This window comes from Rutidosis leptorrhynchoides, chromosome 4 (genome assembly GCF_046630445.1).
Source record: "Rutidosis leptorrhynchoides isolate AG116_Rl617_1_P2 chromosome 4, CSIRO_AGI_Rlap_v1, whole genome shotgun sequence".
NCBI classification, from domain to species: Eukaryota; Viridiplantae; Streptophyta; class Magnoliopsida; order Asterales; family Asteraceae; genus Rutidosis; species Rutidosis leptorrhynchoides.
The window spans coordinates 531474846-531490835 of NC_092336.1; the positions used below are offsets into that span (position 1 = coordinate 531474846).

Below are 15990 nucleotides of genomic sequence, written 5' to 3' on the forward strand. Positions count from 1 at the left end.
GCTTACCCTTCATTCAGATTCTTCCAAAGGATCCTAGGTTGGGCGGGTCTCACTCTCCTAGTAACCCTCATTTGCAGAACCAAGTCCTTGACCAATAATCTGTGCTGGGTGAAACGGGTCCAGGTAGTCAGGGCTCTACAGTCTTTGCAAGCCCTAAGGTCCCCTTTACGAAGTAGCAAATAGTCAATCTGGGTACTATGTCCCCCACTATGGAAAGTTGCTAGATGTGCTTCCGTCTTCCTAAAAAAAGAGTTTGCAACAACCAAATAGTGGGCAACCGCGAATTCGAGAATAGAGCGTCCTTCTTCATTTCGAACTCCGTACCCAAAGCCCCCATGGACACCCGTATAACCGTCCGAAACCGTTCCTATATGTCCATTAAGGTCACCCCCAATAAGCAAACGATGGTCAACGGGGCAACTCCTCACAACTTCATCTAACGATTCCCAAAAGCGACTTTTTTCTTCATCTCCTAAACCAGCATGAGGTGCGTAAGTGCAAATGACCATGTATGTCTCCTCCTGGATAACCACCCTAACCGACATAATCCTATCGCTACACCTATCCACACCCACAATATTATTCTTATAAAGGGGTCCTATAAAAATCCCTACCCCGTTTCTAGCTACTCTAGAACCCGAAAACCACAACCTGTAGTCGCCAATGTCAACCGCCTCTTCACCCCTCCATATGGTCTCTTGAACACACAATATGTCCACTTTACTCTTAACTAACGAGTCTACAAGTTCACGGGATTTGCTAGTCAAAGTTCCTACATTCCAACTACCTACTCTAATCCTAGCGCGAGTATCTCGAGGGACCTACCCGCCCCTAAGCTAATAGGACATGACCTCAAGTAACCATGCGTATGTGTCGAGTTAATCTTACCCTATAAACAACACACTAATAGTAGAAAAGAGTTACTATTGCCGAAGTAAAAAGCTAGCAAAAACGAGTAAAAGAACGTTCCTATCCAAAAGTAGCAGCACGTATGTGATGACCCAGAAATTTCGACTAAATTTAAACTTAATCTTTGTATGATTAACATTTCCGACACGATAAGAAAAGTCTGTAAAACTGAATCTCAAAATTTTTGAATTACTTTTATGTATTTAAATACCCTTCGGTTGTTTTCGACGATTCGCGAACAATTATATGTAAATAGATACATATATACTATAACATGAAAAGGTAACAATGTATTAATTGTTTGATACCGTACATTAAACTTATTGATTTAAATATCTATTTGAATGTATATGATAAGTTGAAATATTTATTATTAAAATTTATTTATAAATAACTTCCAATGTGTATTTAAAAACTGATTTATGTATATTAAAAAGATATATACATATATATAATAAACGATAGTAACATTCGTTTATTGATTCAATTGATATTTAGATAAGTTAACTAAAGCGTTTAAGATGAACCAGTTAAACACTAATTTGCTACAGTGTTTTCAAATTGCCACATTACTCAAAATGCTACAGTGTTTTTGAAAATCACTATTTGCTACAGTGAAATTGACTTGCTACAGTGAATTGCTACAGTAAAATTTGACTTTGCTACAGTGAAACACTATTTCAAAATGAAAATGTATATATTATATATATATTAACAAATAGCGAGGTGATGATTTATAGAAGTAAATGACCAAAACATTTGAAAGTTTAAGTTATACTATGAGTGGTATAGTTTATGAATAATTTAAGGCTATATTTTGACAAAGGTACGTGACACGAAACGTAAAATGCAAGTTTTCTAAAGGTACGAAAGGACATTCGAAAAACCGGAACCGGTACATAAGTCGAGTGATGACGTACGACTTATCGGAACAAAAATTACAAGTCAACTATGCACGTGAATTTAATATAATATATAATTAATTATATAAATTATATATATTATATTTATATTAATTTAATATTATGTCGACAAACAAGAAAACAAAAATTTGTGAGCTGGAATCTGAGGCCATGCGATCGCATGGCCACAAGCCTATAAATCCATGCGATCGCATGGAGGCAAAAGTCTGGCCTGATGCTATAAAATGGCATTTTGCTCGACACATTAACACACACACATGCATATTACTCCGTATTTATTTTATTATTATTATTATTATTATTATTATTATTATTATTATTATTATTATTATTATTATTATTATTATTATTATTCTTATTATTATTATTAATTAGTATTATACATAAAATACTACGACGAGGTTATGAGCTTGTCACTTTCAAAATGGTTTCCAAGCGAGCTAGAGCTAAGAAAATTATGGGTTATTGCCAAGAAAATTATGGGTAATGTTCGGGGGTATTTTTGTGAATCAAACCTCGTGTTTATCATCTCCGATGCGTCTACGTGCTTTCCTACAATATTGTATATCAATATTAAACAGTGAGTTTCATATGATCCCTTTTACTCTCTACATTTTTGGGCTGAGAATACATGCAAATGCTTTATTAACTGATTTACAATATTTATATGTGTGAGTTTCATTTGCTCCCTTTTTAAATGCTTTTGCAATATATATTTTTGGGCTGAGAATACATGCACTTTATTTTAAACAATGGACACAAGTACATACTAAATTCTATACTGAGTTTGAACCGAAAATCCCTTAGCTTTGGTAACTAGTAACTGCCGGTTATAAGAACTGGTGGGCGCGAGTAGTAGTATATGGATCCATAGGGCTTGACATCCCCGTCCGAGCTAGTAGCGCTAGCCTTTTAATGGACGTATGCTATTTGAGAAACGTACACGTTGGTTTGCGTGTATTTTTAAGATGTTTATACAAAGGGTACAGATTATATATACGTTAAAGTTTAGTTACCAGGGTGCTCAACTTTGTAGAACCGATTGATAAACGTTTCGGATGAAATAACTGAAATCTTGTGGTCCACCTTTTATTTAAAACATATTGATAAACATTTTGAATGAAACAACTGAACTTTTGTAATCCACATTGATATACGGATTATGTGTAATATTAAAACTATGAACTCACCAACCTTTGTGTTGACACTTGAAGCATGTTTATTCTCAGGATTCTAGAAGTCTTCCGCTGTTTGCTTATACGTGATACAAGATATGTGCTTGGAGTTATACATGCTATATACAAGAAACTTGCATTCACCAAACCATTACCATGTATCTTATTTTGACTGTATTGTCAACAGATGTATTATTGTAAACCATTTAAATGGTGATTGTCTATACGTAGGAATCATCAGATGTTAAAAACCTGGAATTTATATATTCATTTATGAAATACCTTTTCAAACGAATACAATGTTACAAAATGTATCACATAGAGGTCAAATACCTCGCAATGAAATCAATGAATGACGTGTTCGTCCATATGGATTTGGAGCGATCGTCACAGTTGGTATCAGAGCATTGGTCTTAGCGAACCAGAATTTGCATTAGTGTGTCTAACCAGTTATTGTTAGGATACATTAGTGAGTCTGGACTTCGACCATGTCTGCATGATAAAAGTTGTTGCTTATAATTTTTTTTGTTAGAAATTACCTGCTTATCATTCCTTGTGTGGAAAATTACCTGCTTATCATTTGTAGTCTAGACACACCTTATTGCATGGATTGCATGACTAGTGTATAGACAAAATGAATATCTTAGCGTATCTGTTACTGTTACCTTTACTTGACAGTTTCCGAAAGTTTCTCCGTAATTCGCGGATCCTTTGTACTATATAAAGGTATTCTATGTAATTAGAATATCATCCGATATCCGAAAATCATTTCACATCGAAAATTATTTATCTAACCGTGTAAGATGAATTCTGCAAGTAATTCGAGTTCTTCAGATTCCGATATGAATTTTCACCTGAGTTCCGAAAGCAGTGTAACCGGAATGAATCAACCAATCAGTCATCACCAATTCTGGATGAATTGGGGATGGGTTCGTAATCAACTTAATCAATGGAGACAAGAGGAAGGCGATCCTTTCCACCAACCGAATTCACCTCTTAGTGAGGAACCTGAGGCACTTACCGGCGAACCCGTTCGAAACACTATCTTTACCCTCATTTCCAGGATATTTCGCAACGATTATATGATAACTGGAATTTTAAACTTTATTCATCCTCTCGTACCAACCGCCAATCATCCCGGAATAATAGAAGAAGTTAACGAGCTTCGCGCTCGAGTTGTGGCTTTGGAGAATATGATGCACAATTTGTAGGCATCACAGGCAGCACCGGTAGCACCACCAGAACCAGCAGCACAACCAACAACAGTACCAGTACCACCAACAACAACATCCGCACCGTAAACCTTAACCTCACAATCTATCCCACGAGTATCAACCTCATACGCACCGTAGGCACCGAAGAATACTAATAACCATAAAAGATGAAGTATTAATTCATAACTTCATTGGAGAAATATCCTGCGACGATTATGTAATCTTTAATATAGAAGAGATTATTCGGTTCTAGTTCCAACCGAAAATCAAATGAGTTTAATAACTCATTAAATCTATATTACATCTGAGGGAAATATACATACATATATTTTCATAAAGATTGTAATTGAAAATCCTTTTGTACAAACTGTTAATGATGAGAATATTTTAACGGGTAGGTAATACCCTAGAAATATATAAATTCCACATTAATATGTTACACTATACATTCTTCAATTCTGATTCATCAATCATTAACTATACTGCTCAAACCTATAGATATACGTATCTGTTCATCGCAGAATAACCATTTTCATTCAATTTCATATTCTGATTTTGATAGATCAGAATCCAAGTCAAGATTAAACGAAAAACATCACTCTTAGATTCCTACATCTTTCAAAACCATGCTTCGAAAAGCATGCTTTGAATTCAGAACAGTACTAGAACATCATATGATTACATTTTGCGTTCAAACCCATCGAAATTCTTGGAAACACTTCAACTAATGAATAAACGAGAAGACAAACCAACTACACGATATCTACGAGAAGAAAGATTTGTACTTATAATCATATATCTTTAAAGCTCTCGAAACCTAAGTAAAACTTTAACACGTATCTGTGATAAATCCTTCGGCATTATTATTACTGAAAATAACCTTGCAATTCCTTTTTAAAAGTATCCAGTATTATCACCCATTCAACTAGTCAACGATGACCTTTCAGACTTATAACTTTGGCATATATTTTTTTGTTACTGGGGAACCTTTTATGTTCCACCATATTAGCAGTAAATGTACCAGCGACTCCGTCACTCTGCTATTTGAATCTCTCCTGAAATCACTATATATACATTGAAACCCTATCATGTACTCATCCACATCTTGTAACAATAGTTGCCGTTCCAACTATCGGAAATTTGCAATCAGTATTTTGAAATCTTGCAGCACGTCTACGCCAACAGTTATATGTGTACATATAACGTCTACCTCCTCGAATTACATACTTCGAATGTGAAATTTCCGAAAAACACCTCAAACTATGAAACTAGTTCTCTGAAATTGGAACAATGCTGATGAAGCAGCAAAAACTGTAAACGACCTTAACAGTCAAAAGTTTGATGATAAAGAATAGTATGGTGGTAAAGCTGAGAAAAAGAGAAGGTTTGAAACTGGAAAACGGATTGAGCAAAGTATGAAGGAGGGCTGTGGATAAATCACAAAGACTAAACCTGCCTTCAAAGAATACAAATGATTCAGTATCTGCTGAAGTCATTAATGAATACCTTGCTACTAACTCAAAATCCGTTACGAACAAATCTTCTTCATCATTCTTCGATATTAGAAATTCTAAGATATCATCGTATCTTTTATTATAAATATCCTCGATATTTCTGAAGATATTTTCATAAGCATTCTTATCTGAAATCATTCATCTCTTCGCGCTATCTGTATTACATCATAAAAGAAACTATTTTAGTTTCTAAATTCTGAAACCTTCAAGTTTAAAATTTGAATGTTTTGAAGTAGTGTTGGGAACTGAAGCATGAATTAGTATAATATAATGACACTTGATCAACGTGATTATATTACAGTAAGTCATGCTGAGTTTCTAATGGAACGTGATAAAGGTTCACAGATCCCACCCTCATAATGAACCATGTTACATAACTCTTTTATTCTATTTAACCTCTAAACATATCAAGAAAATATTTTCTTGATGATTCGGTCTTTTCCGAATATTCTGGTAATTTGACAAATCAAGATCGTGCCATTACGATTACCTTCTTAGAACATTAACTATGTTCATTCTGAAATGTATAGCTACGAATTCTGGACCAGTATCCGCTTAACTTAAGGTCGGGAAGAGAAAACGAAAGCATGAAGCTCCGAAATATAATGGAAAATAAAAGCCAGATAAAAACACATAAATTTACAAACCGTGTATATCAATGCGTATAGAAATATAAAGACACGGGAGAATGATAAATACAACTATCCCTAGAGCATAATAGAAATAAACAGATTCTTCTGGTGGGAGCTGGAAAAGAAGGATGAGTGTGGCAAACGTCAATATTAGGTCAAGAACCAGAACTGGATTAAGCATTTTCACAATCTTTTGAATGTATTAATTGGGAAAGAAAGTAGGAGTGGTGAAAATAAATGAAACGGAAGAGGTCAATTTATAGCGAAATATCAGACATAGCAATCGAGGTAGATTGCACATATAATTAAAGGAAATCATAATTTCCTTAATTCCCGAAGAATCAAATCTTATTTAGATAATGAAGATTTTCTATTCCTTAAATTCCGGAAATCAATCGTTACTACGTCAAGAGATAAGACGCATCTCTATTCTCCATTTCACTCTATTACGATAACTTCTCTTATACGCTTCAAGTAATTGGATTGTTTTGTCCATATTACTCAACGGTAATAAAATTCTATTTATCAACTCATATTCGTCATGAAAACATTTTTATTGTTAGCCATGACGACCTCACTCAAATTTCGGGACGAAATTTCTTTAACGGGTAGGTACTGTGATGACCCAGAAATTTCGACTAAATTTAAACTTAATCTTTGTATGATTAACATTTCCGACACGATAAGAAAAGTCTGTAAAACTGAATCTCAAAATTTTTGAATTACTTTTATATATTTAAATACCCTTCGGTTGTTTTCGACGATTCGCGAACAATTATATGTAAATAGATACATATATACTATAACATGAAAAGGTAACAATGTATTAATTGTTTGATACCGTACATTAAACTTATTGATTTAAATATCTATTTGAATGTATATGATAAGTTGAAATATTTATTATTAAAATTTATTTATAAATAACTTCCAATGTGTATTTAAAAACTGATTTATGTATATTAAAAAGATATATACATATATATAATAAACGATAGTAACATTCGTTTATTGATTCAATTGATATTTAGATAAGTTAACTAAAGCGTTTAAGATGAACCAGTTAAACACTAATTTGCTACAGTGTTTTCAAATTGCCACATTACTCAAAATGCTACAGTGTTTTTGAAAATCACTATTTGCTACAGTGAAATTGACTTGCTACAGTGAATTGCTACAGTAAAATTTGACTTTGCTACAGTGAAACACTATTTCAAAATGAAAATGTATATATTATATATATATTAACAAATAGCGAGGTGATGATTTATAGAAGTAAATGACCAAAACATTTGAAAGTTTAAGTTATACTATGAGTGGTATAGTTTATGAATAATTTAAGGCTATATTTTGACAAAGGTACGTGACACGAAACGTAAAATGCAAGTTTTCTAAAGGTACGAAAGGACATTCGAAAAACCGGAACCGGTACATAAGTCGAGTGATGACGTACGACTTATCGGAACAAAAATTACAAGTCAACTATGCACGTGAATTTAATATAATATATAATTAATTATATAAATTATATATATTATATTTATATTAATTTAATATTATGTCGACAAACAAGAAAACAAAAATTTGTGAGCTGGAATCTGAGGCCATGCGATCGCATGGCCACAAGCCTATAAATCCATGCGATCGCATGGAGGCAAAAGTCTGGCCTGATGCTATAAAATGGCATTTTGCTCGACACATTAACACACACACATGCATATTACTCCGTATTTATTTTATTATTATTATTATTATTATTATTATTATTATTATTATTATTATTATTATTATTATTATTATTATTATTATTATTCTTATTATTATTAATTAGTATTATACATAAAATACTACGACGAGGTTATGAGCTTGTCACTTTCAAAATGGTTTCCAAGCGAGCTAGAGCTAAGAAAATTATGGGTTATTGCCAAGAAAATTATGGGTAATGTTCGGGGGTATTTTTGTGAATCAAACCTCGTGTTTATCATCTCCGATGCGTCTACGTGCTTTCCTACAATATTGTATATCAATATTAAACAGTGAGTTTCATATGATCCCTTTTACTCTCTACATTTTTGGGCTGAGAATACATGCAAATGCTTTATTAACTGATTTACAATATTTATATGTGTGAGTTTCATTTGCTCCCTTTTTAAATGCTTTTGCAATATATATTTTTGGGCTGAGAATACATGCACTTTATTTTAAACAATGGACACAAGTACATACTAAATTCTATACTGAGTTTGAACCGAAAATCCCTTAGCTTTGGTAACTAGTAACTGCCGGTTATAAGAACTGGTGGGCGCGAGTAGTAGTATATGGATCCATAGGGCTTGACATCCCCGTCCGAGCTAGTAGCGCTAGCCTTTTAATGGACGTATGCTATTTGAGAAACGTACACGTTGGTTTGCGTGTATTTTTAAGATGTTTATACAAAGGGTACAGATTATATATACGTTAAAGTTTAGTTACCAGGGTGCTCAACTTTGTAGAACCGATTGATAAACGTTTCGGATGAAATAACTGAAATCTTGTGGTCCACCTTTTATTTAAAACATATTGATAAACATTTTGAATGAAACAACTGAACTTTTGTAATCCACATTGATATACGGATTATGTGTAATATTAAAACTATGAACTCACCAACCTTTGTGTTGACACTTGAAGCATGTTTATTCTCAGGATTCTAGAAGTCTTCCGCTGTTTGCTTATACGTGATACAAGATATGTGCTTGGAGTTATACATGCTATATACAAGAAACTTGCATTCACCAAACCATTACCATGTATCTTATTTTGACTGTATTGTCAACAGATGTATTATTGTAAACCATTTAAATGGTGATTGTCTATACGTAGGAATCATCAGATGTTAAAAACCTGGAATTTATATATTCATTTATGAAATACCTTTTCAAACGAATACAATGTTACAAAATGTATCACATAGAGGTCAAATACCTCGCAATGAAATCAATGAATGACGTGTTCGTCCATATGGATTTGGAGCGATCGTCACAACGTAATAGCAAGTAGTAAAAAGCAAGAGTAGCGTCAATCTTATTCTATATGCTACACAAAAGATAAGCAAGCACCGGAGGGACTAAAATAAATAAATATATCTAAATATAGTATCTATCCAACACTAAACTATAATAGCCACCAAAACAAAAAGCTGTGATACTGCCAAAAAATAATAAAAAAATATAATAGTGGTAAAAATAAATAATAAATATTTATTAATACTATTAATGATAGATGGTAGGAATTATTATTTATTAATACTAATAATGAAGTTAAAGGAAGATATTATGTAAACAAGCAAGATCACAAAAACAGTTAGCCAAAACAGAAGGAAAGAAGTAAGAGGTAACCCGCCGGAAATGTTAATTTCCGGTACTGCCGTCGGCGGTTAACGGAAAACGGCGTTGTTGGTGAAGCCAAAAAGGTTGATTTCTGTGAGTAAGGACGTTCCTGAGCCCGATACGTAAGCGGTGATAACCCACTCGCCGGGGATTGGCCGGAAAAGCAGTTTATTTGCCGTGAGCAACCCACCTCCGACGGTAACTCCTGGTGGCGCGTCGGAGCTCCGACAACGGCAAAACCAGGCTTGTTTGATGTAATTATTTATTGTAACTATGAATTGTAGATATGGAATTAAGTTGTATATGGTAAGCTTAGCGTTCTCCTTTTATTATTCATATCATATCATATTCATATTATACTATAATAATACAGTAATAATTATTATTATAATTATTACGGAGTATATATCAGTATATTACTATGATAATATGAATATGTTATGATATTTTGATTTAATAATTTATTAAGAATTAAGATTTTACTACTCCGTATTAATTTATATCATAAACTAATACGAGTACTTGCCACATTATTAATTGGAGTAACTAAAATAATTAACATAATTAATATGGTATATAGTACCCATGCTTAATAACTAACTTGATGCATATTAAACTAAAATGAGTTTTTGACAAAAAATAAAAATAAAAAAATCCATGTAAACCATCAAACCGGCCTTTCAAACACCGGATATATAGTTTTGTAACTTTTTTTTTTCTTGACTTATTTGAACTATAAACTCGATGGTTATTACTACTGTACTGTGAAACAATTCTAAATCGTAACTAGACACATAGTTAGCTAGGTTTTACTCCTAATGCATTATGGTTTTGTCGATTTAATTAAGGCTTAATTGTAAGAAGTACTAGCCTAAAATGTCTAACATTCAAATTAACATGTAATCATCCAAGTGAACAATTTTTACCACGTGTAGACTCTTAAGTCAAACATTCAAGGTAACATCTTTGATGAGTTAATCTTTTCAATGAATTATAAAATTATCATTCTAAAATGAAAGTGCATATATTTAGCTGATTTTTTGGTGCTTTTAAACCAAGCAGGTTGTAGAAATTTACAAGGATGAGTGCATGGTAGCAGTGTACAACCATTTGGCTAAATTTTGTCAAATTCTTCACCGTGAACTTTCCTATATTTGGCGAACCAAGTATATTTAATTTTCGATCATCATAAAATATAGATGTTTTACTCATAACAAAATAGAGGTTTTCGCTCAATTTTGTTTTATCTGTTTGGGTTATAATAGGGATTGCCCTAACAACGTTAATGAAGCGATATCAAGTCTAATTTTTGCATCAGCAAGATTTGCAGAGGACCTGCCTGAGCTTCTACGCTTACGAATGCTTTTTGGAGAGCTTTTTTGTTAAAATATTACTGCACAACTCAAACTCAAGTGGCTCAACTTGATTTTGAAATTTATTGATCAAGTTGCTCAATTTTTTCAAATAGGTTTAGGCCATTATTGACCAAATTAATGGTTAAGGTGTTTACCGGACAACTTGACATTATCTTTTGTGGCATACTTGCATAATCAAGTTATCTTTTATCTTGTTTTATTAGGTCTAGTTCTTAGTGTGTTCACATGTATGTTAGTTATCATATTAGTGTGTTCACATGTATGCTAGTTGTCATCTAGCTTTACTAGTGGGTCTAGTTGTTGGTATGTTATGATTATGTTTTGCTTTAATCCTCTATATAAGGATGTGATTGTAACCATTGAAACCAATCCAACACATTTAGTTTTTCATATTCTTGTTCATATTATTTCCTTAACCTTTTATTTATAGCAAATAACTTGTTGTTTTATGGTATTAAAATCTTGTGTGCAAATACTCAAAGTTTGCTCAAAAGTTCCAAACTAGTTATCTTGCTATCAAAAATGGCACACACAAATGAAAATAATGGTGGTATGGTCAATGAAATGGAGAAACTTGTAGGCAACTACTACAAGAATTGGAAGATGTGTATGGAGGCTTTTCTTCAAGGTCATTATCTAAGGGAACTTGTGGCCGGAGGTGATGCCATAATTCCTGTAGAAACTCTAGAGAATGTAGAGTCAAGAAGAAAATGGAAGGTAAGGTGTAGAAAGGCTCTCTTTGCATTGAGAACTTCAAGTAGCAAAGAGTTCATAGAACACGTTCGTGATATCACTTCTCCAAAAGAAGTATGGGACACACTTGAGAAACTCTTTTCTAAGAAAAACACCGCAAGGTTACAATTCTTGGAAAACGAATTAGCAATATTAAGACAAGAAGGTATGACCGTTTCCGAATATTTCTTACGGGTCAAAAATCTCCGTTCTGAAATATCAGAGATTGATGCCAACGAGAAAATTAGTGAAGCTCGTTTACGAAGATATCTAAATCGCGATTTGAAGAGTATGTCCCGTTCATAACCTCTATTCAAGGGTGGACTACTCAACCTTCGGTTGAAGAATTGGAGAATTTACTCTCTAATCAAGAAGCTTTGGCCAAGCAGATGGCTAAAGGATTTGAAAATGATGCGGTATTGTTTTCAAAAGGGAAGAACTTTAAGAAAGGTTCTTCTAGCAAAGAAAAAGAAGATGAGCAAACTAGTTACAAAAGTAACTATGAGAAGAAACCTCTTAAATGTTACAAGTGTAACAACCCAACCCGTTAACCAACCAATAACGCGAAATAATAATTTTTTTTTGCTGGAACAGCATATGGCGCGGCGCGCCATATGGCCGCGCGGCGCGCCAAACTGGCCTGTCCAAAAAGTCATGAAATGCGAAAATGTTTGACCACTTCCCGACGTATTTAGACAAAACGCTTTTCACAACCTATTCATATATGAAAAACTAACACGTTCCATTCATAAAATAAGTTTTACGAGGCCGGGCCCACATCGGCCGTTTTACGACTTTCATACTAAAATACAAGTTTTCAATCACACGACTATTAACACAAAATAAAGCCGAGCATGGCGATTGGGGATACGCTACCCAATCCTAATCAATCCAAAAGCAAGTCTTCTAAAGCAACTACGCAAGTCCACTAGTCCCCGCTTACCCGAGCCTCCGCATCCATGCAATCTATAAAAAAGTCAACAACGAGAGGGTAAGCTAACGCTTAGTGAGTGCAATAGTTACACACGTACATATATAATTTACCTACTTGCACTCCCTTACCCAAACCACACATTAATCCCGCATGTCAAAGCATAAGAAACTAGCATAATCAATCTTACCACAATGAACTCGTTTAACAAGCGTAAAAGCTAGTAACATCAAACGCACCATAAATACCTCGTGTATCAATTCGCACAAGCTAGTAACATCAAACGTATAACTAGCATAAACCTTAGCATAATCTCGCATATCATCTCATAACAAAGCTAGTAACATCATAATCGTACAACTAGCAACACCATTAGCATAATAGTCATAATATTAATTAAATGCTACACAACAACTATAATCCTTGGTTAACCAACTCTTCGCAGGGGAATGACTTCGCGAAACAAGTCATCGATGTTCATAACAAACGTTAGCGCCCAAACACGGCTATGGTATGCTAACCCCCGAGGTGTTCTAAAAACGGCTATGGCATCACCCCCAAGTGTTCCAAAAACGGCTATGGCATTACTTGATCAATGTTTGAGTAAAACACGGCTATTAATCACAATCATGTGCACAAATACGGCTATGTGCAACAATTAATACGGGCAACAACGTGGGAGTAAAACACAGCTATTACTCACCACCATATGCACAAACACGGCTATGTGCATAATTATCAATTGGACAAAACGGCTATGTCCCACAACTATGGTCACAAAAACAGCTATGTGACACCATTAATTAATGTGTGCAAAAACGGCTATGCAACACCTCAATGGTCACAAAAACGGCTATGTGACTCATTGTCAAATAATAACATTACAATAAATATATCGGGTCCACAATCTTAAGTCGCATGTAGTGCACAAAATCCGGCTATTGTGACACTATTCCCAAAGGTGTCTAAACGGCTATCGTCGCATCGATGTGCACCAAAACCCGGCTATTGTGCACATCGCGCACAAGCAAATAAATTATATACATACATGTATAATTATTCCACTCACCTTGAAGTCTTGAAGAAAACAAGCCAAATCCGTTGATCCGTCAATGAACGTACCTAATCCATTATCATAATAATAAACAACACAATTAGGGTGGATTACAAACCAACCCATATTGACACCTAGTGCAATATCGACCCGATTGCACTTCCAAGTACAAATTGCGCCCAAATTAATCAATAATCACTAACACGAGTGAGAATGGTCCTAATATGCCAATTAAACCCAATTATAGGTGTTAAACACCTATCTTGCCCATAATGACACTTAAACCCTAATTTTGACCCAAAGGAGTCAACATCGCGCCATTAGCGAGTTTTGACACCAAAACATGTTTAACTCGGTTTTATACTTCAACTTAATCCATTTTAAGTTTATAAACCTTATTAAATCTACAATTGGGTCATAATCATCACCAAACCCTAATTTTGACTCAAGTCAAAATTAGTCAACCCAAATTCACCTAAAGTGATTCCAACACTTCCATAATCACTAAACCTAGTGATTAAACTCAAGATTAAAGCCTAATCAAGGCCAAATCGTCAACCAACCCAAAACCCGCTAAGTGACAAGAATAACTAGTCACCATAAACCCATTTCATCATCTAAGAGGGTTTCACTACAAATCAAACTCAAACCCTAACTTGAATATCAAATCTAACAAATGAAATTCGGAGTTAGAACTTACCAATACTACTAAAACGTAGCTAGGAGCGAGATGAACAACTTTAAAACCCGAGCTTTGGCTAGAATTCGACTCCTTCTTCTCCAAATCAAGCTCTCTCACTCTAGAACTCTTCCTCTCTCTCTAAATATGGATGAGAGTGTTTGTGTGGGTGAGAAATGAGCTCCAATGGAGTTCTAGATCAGTTTTGGTGACCCTAAACCGACCCTAAATGAAAAGACCAAAGTACCCCTCATTTAGACCTTTTAAAAAGGCTGAAAATTGCATCAGACGGGTTCGACGCGCCGCGCCAAATGGTGGAGCGCCGCTCCAACTTACAGGTCAGTTTTCAGTTTCTTGTTTTGGCCATAACTTTTTGACTGTAGCTCCGTTTTCGATGAATCAAATATCGTTGGAAACGTAATAAGATTTCCTTTCCAATGATAAGGCTTTGAAACATCTGATGTTATGCGAGGTGTATATGAAATAGTATTAATTTAAATACGAAATACGATGAAATATTACACAAGTTTTAATTATTTATTTACAAAATGGATATACCTAAACCTTGCTACAACACTATAGGCAGTGTACCTAATCGTAGAGTAGTATAGTTTTTAGTAAGTCCGGTTCATTCCACAGGGAGACGGTTACACTATATTTTTATATAATTACATTTGTACAAAAATATATAAATATAAATATATATATATATATATATATATATATATATATATATATATATATATATATATATATAATAATATATAAAAGGGGGGTTTACCGTTTAATGACCGGTTTGTCGATTTTATATTTTAAGCGAAGCGTAAAGTAAATTTAATTAACAAAATAAAATAAATAACAAAAAATATAAATGACGAATAATTAAAGGTGCGATGAAATATAAAATAAAATAATTATGCTTATTTAAACTTCCGTAATCATGATGTTTGATGTGTTGATTTTAGTTTTATGCCCATGGGTTAATTGTCCTTTGTCCTGGATTATTTAATATGTCTGTCTGGTTTTTGTCCATAACAGTCCATCAGTCATAAATATAAAGTGCGAGTGTCCTCGTCAAATTATCCTTATACCCGAAGTCAAATTTCCAACTAATTGGGAACTTAAACTGTAACAAGGTTTTAATACTTTGTTTAATAATTACACCAGGTTATCGACTGCGTGTAACCCAAGGTTTTAATACTTTGTTATCAATTATGCCAAGTGTCCTTGTACATAATTTCACTCTTGTTTTAATAATTCTAGTGACTATTAATCCATTCCCGTGTCCTGTTAAATGAACTATTATTCGTACATATAAATTCCCCGCCCATCGTGTCCGATCGAGTGTATATGGTTATTTATAGGGACGTCCAATTGTAAATCTTTATATTAAAATTAACAAACTATCATTTAGTTAAACAAATATAAAGCCCATTAATAGCCCATAGTCTAATTTCCACAAGTGTCGTTCTTTTGTCCAAAC

At 33.8% G+C, this 15990-nt stretch overlaps 1 protein-coding gene across 1 annotated transcript; it reads right to left on the reverse strand.

The window, feature by feature from the left end:
* Window positions 1-2: 2 nt before the first annotated feature.
* Window positions 3-11260, reverse strand: LOC139842573 (uncharacterized). The gene is made up of 3 exons (XM_071832695.1): window positions 11246-11260; window positions 826-889; window positions 3-739 (listed from the first exon to the last, which is right to left on the reverse strand). The coding sequence occupies exons 1-3, from the start codon at window positions 11258-11260 to the stop codon at window positions 3-5; spliced, it is 816 nt and encodes a 271-aa protein (XP_071688796.1).
* Window positions 11261-15990: the final 4730 nt, after the last annotated feature.

Bases quoted from the DNA above. Each gene is read 5' to 3' on its own strand.
- LOC139842573 (XM_071832695.1), bottom strand. The intron at 740-825 runs GTAGGTCCCTCG...GTGAACTTGTAG, and splicing joins TCCTATTAGCTTAGGGGCGG to ACTCGTTAGTTAAGAGTAAA.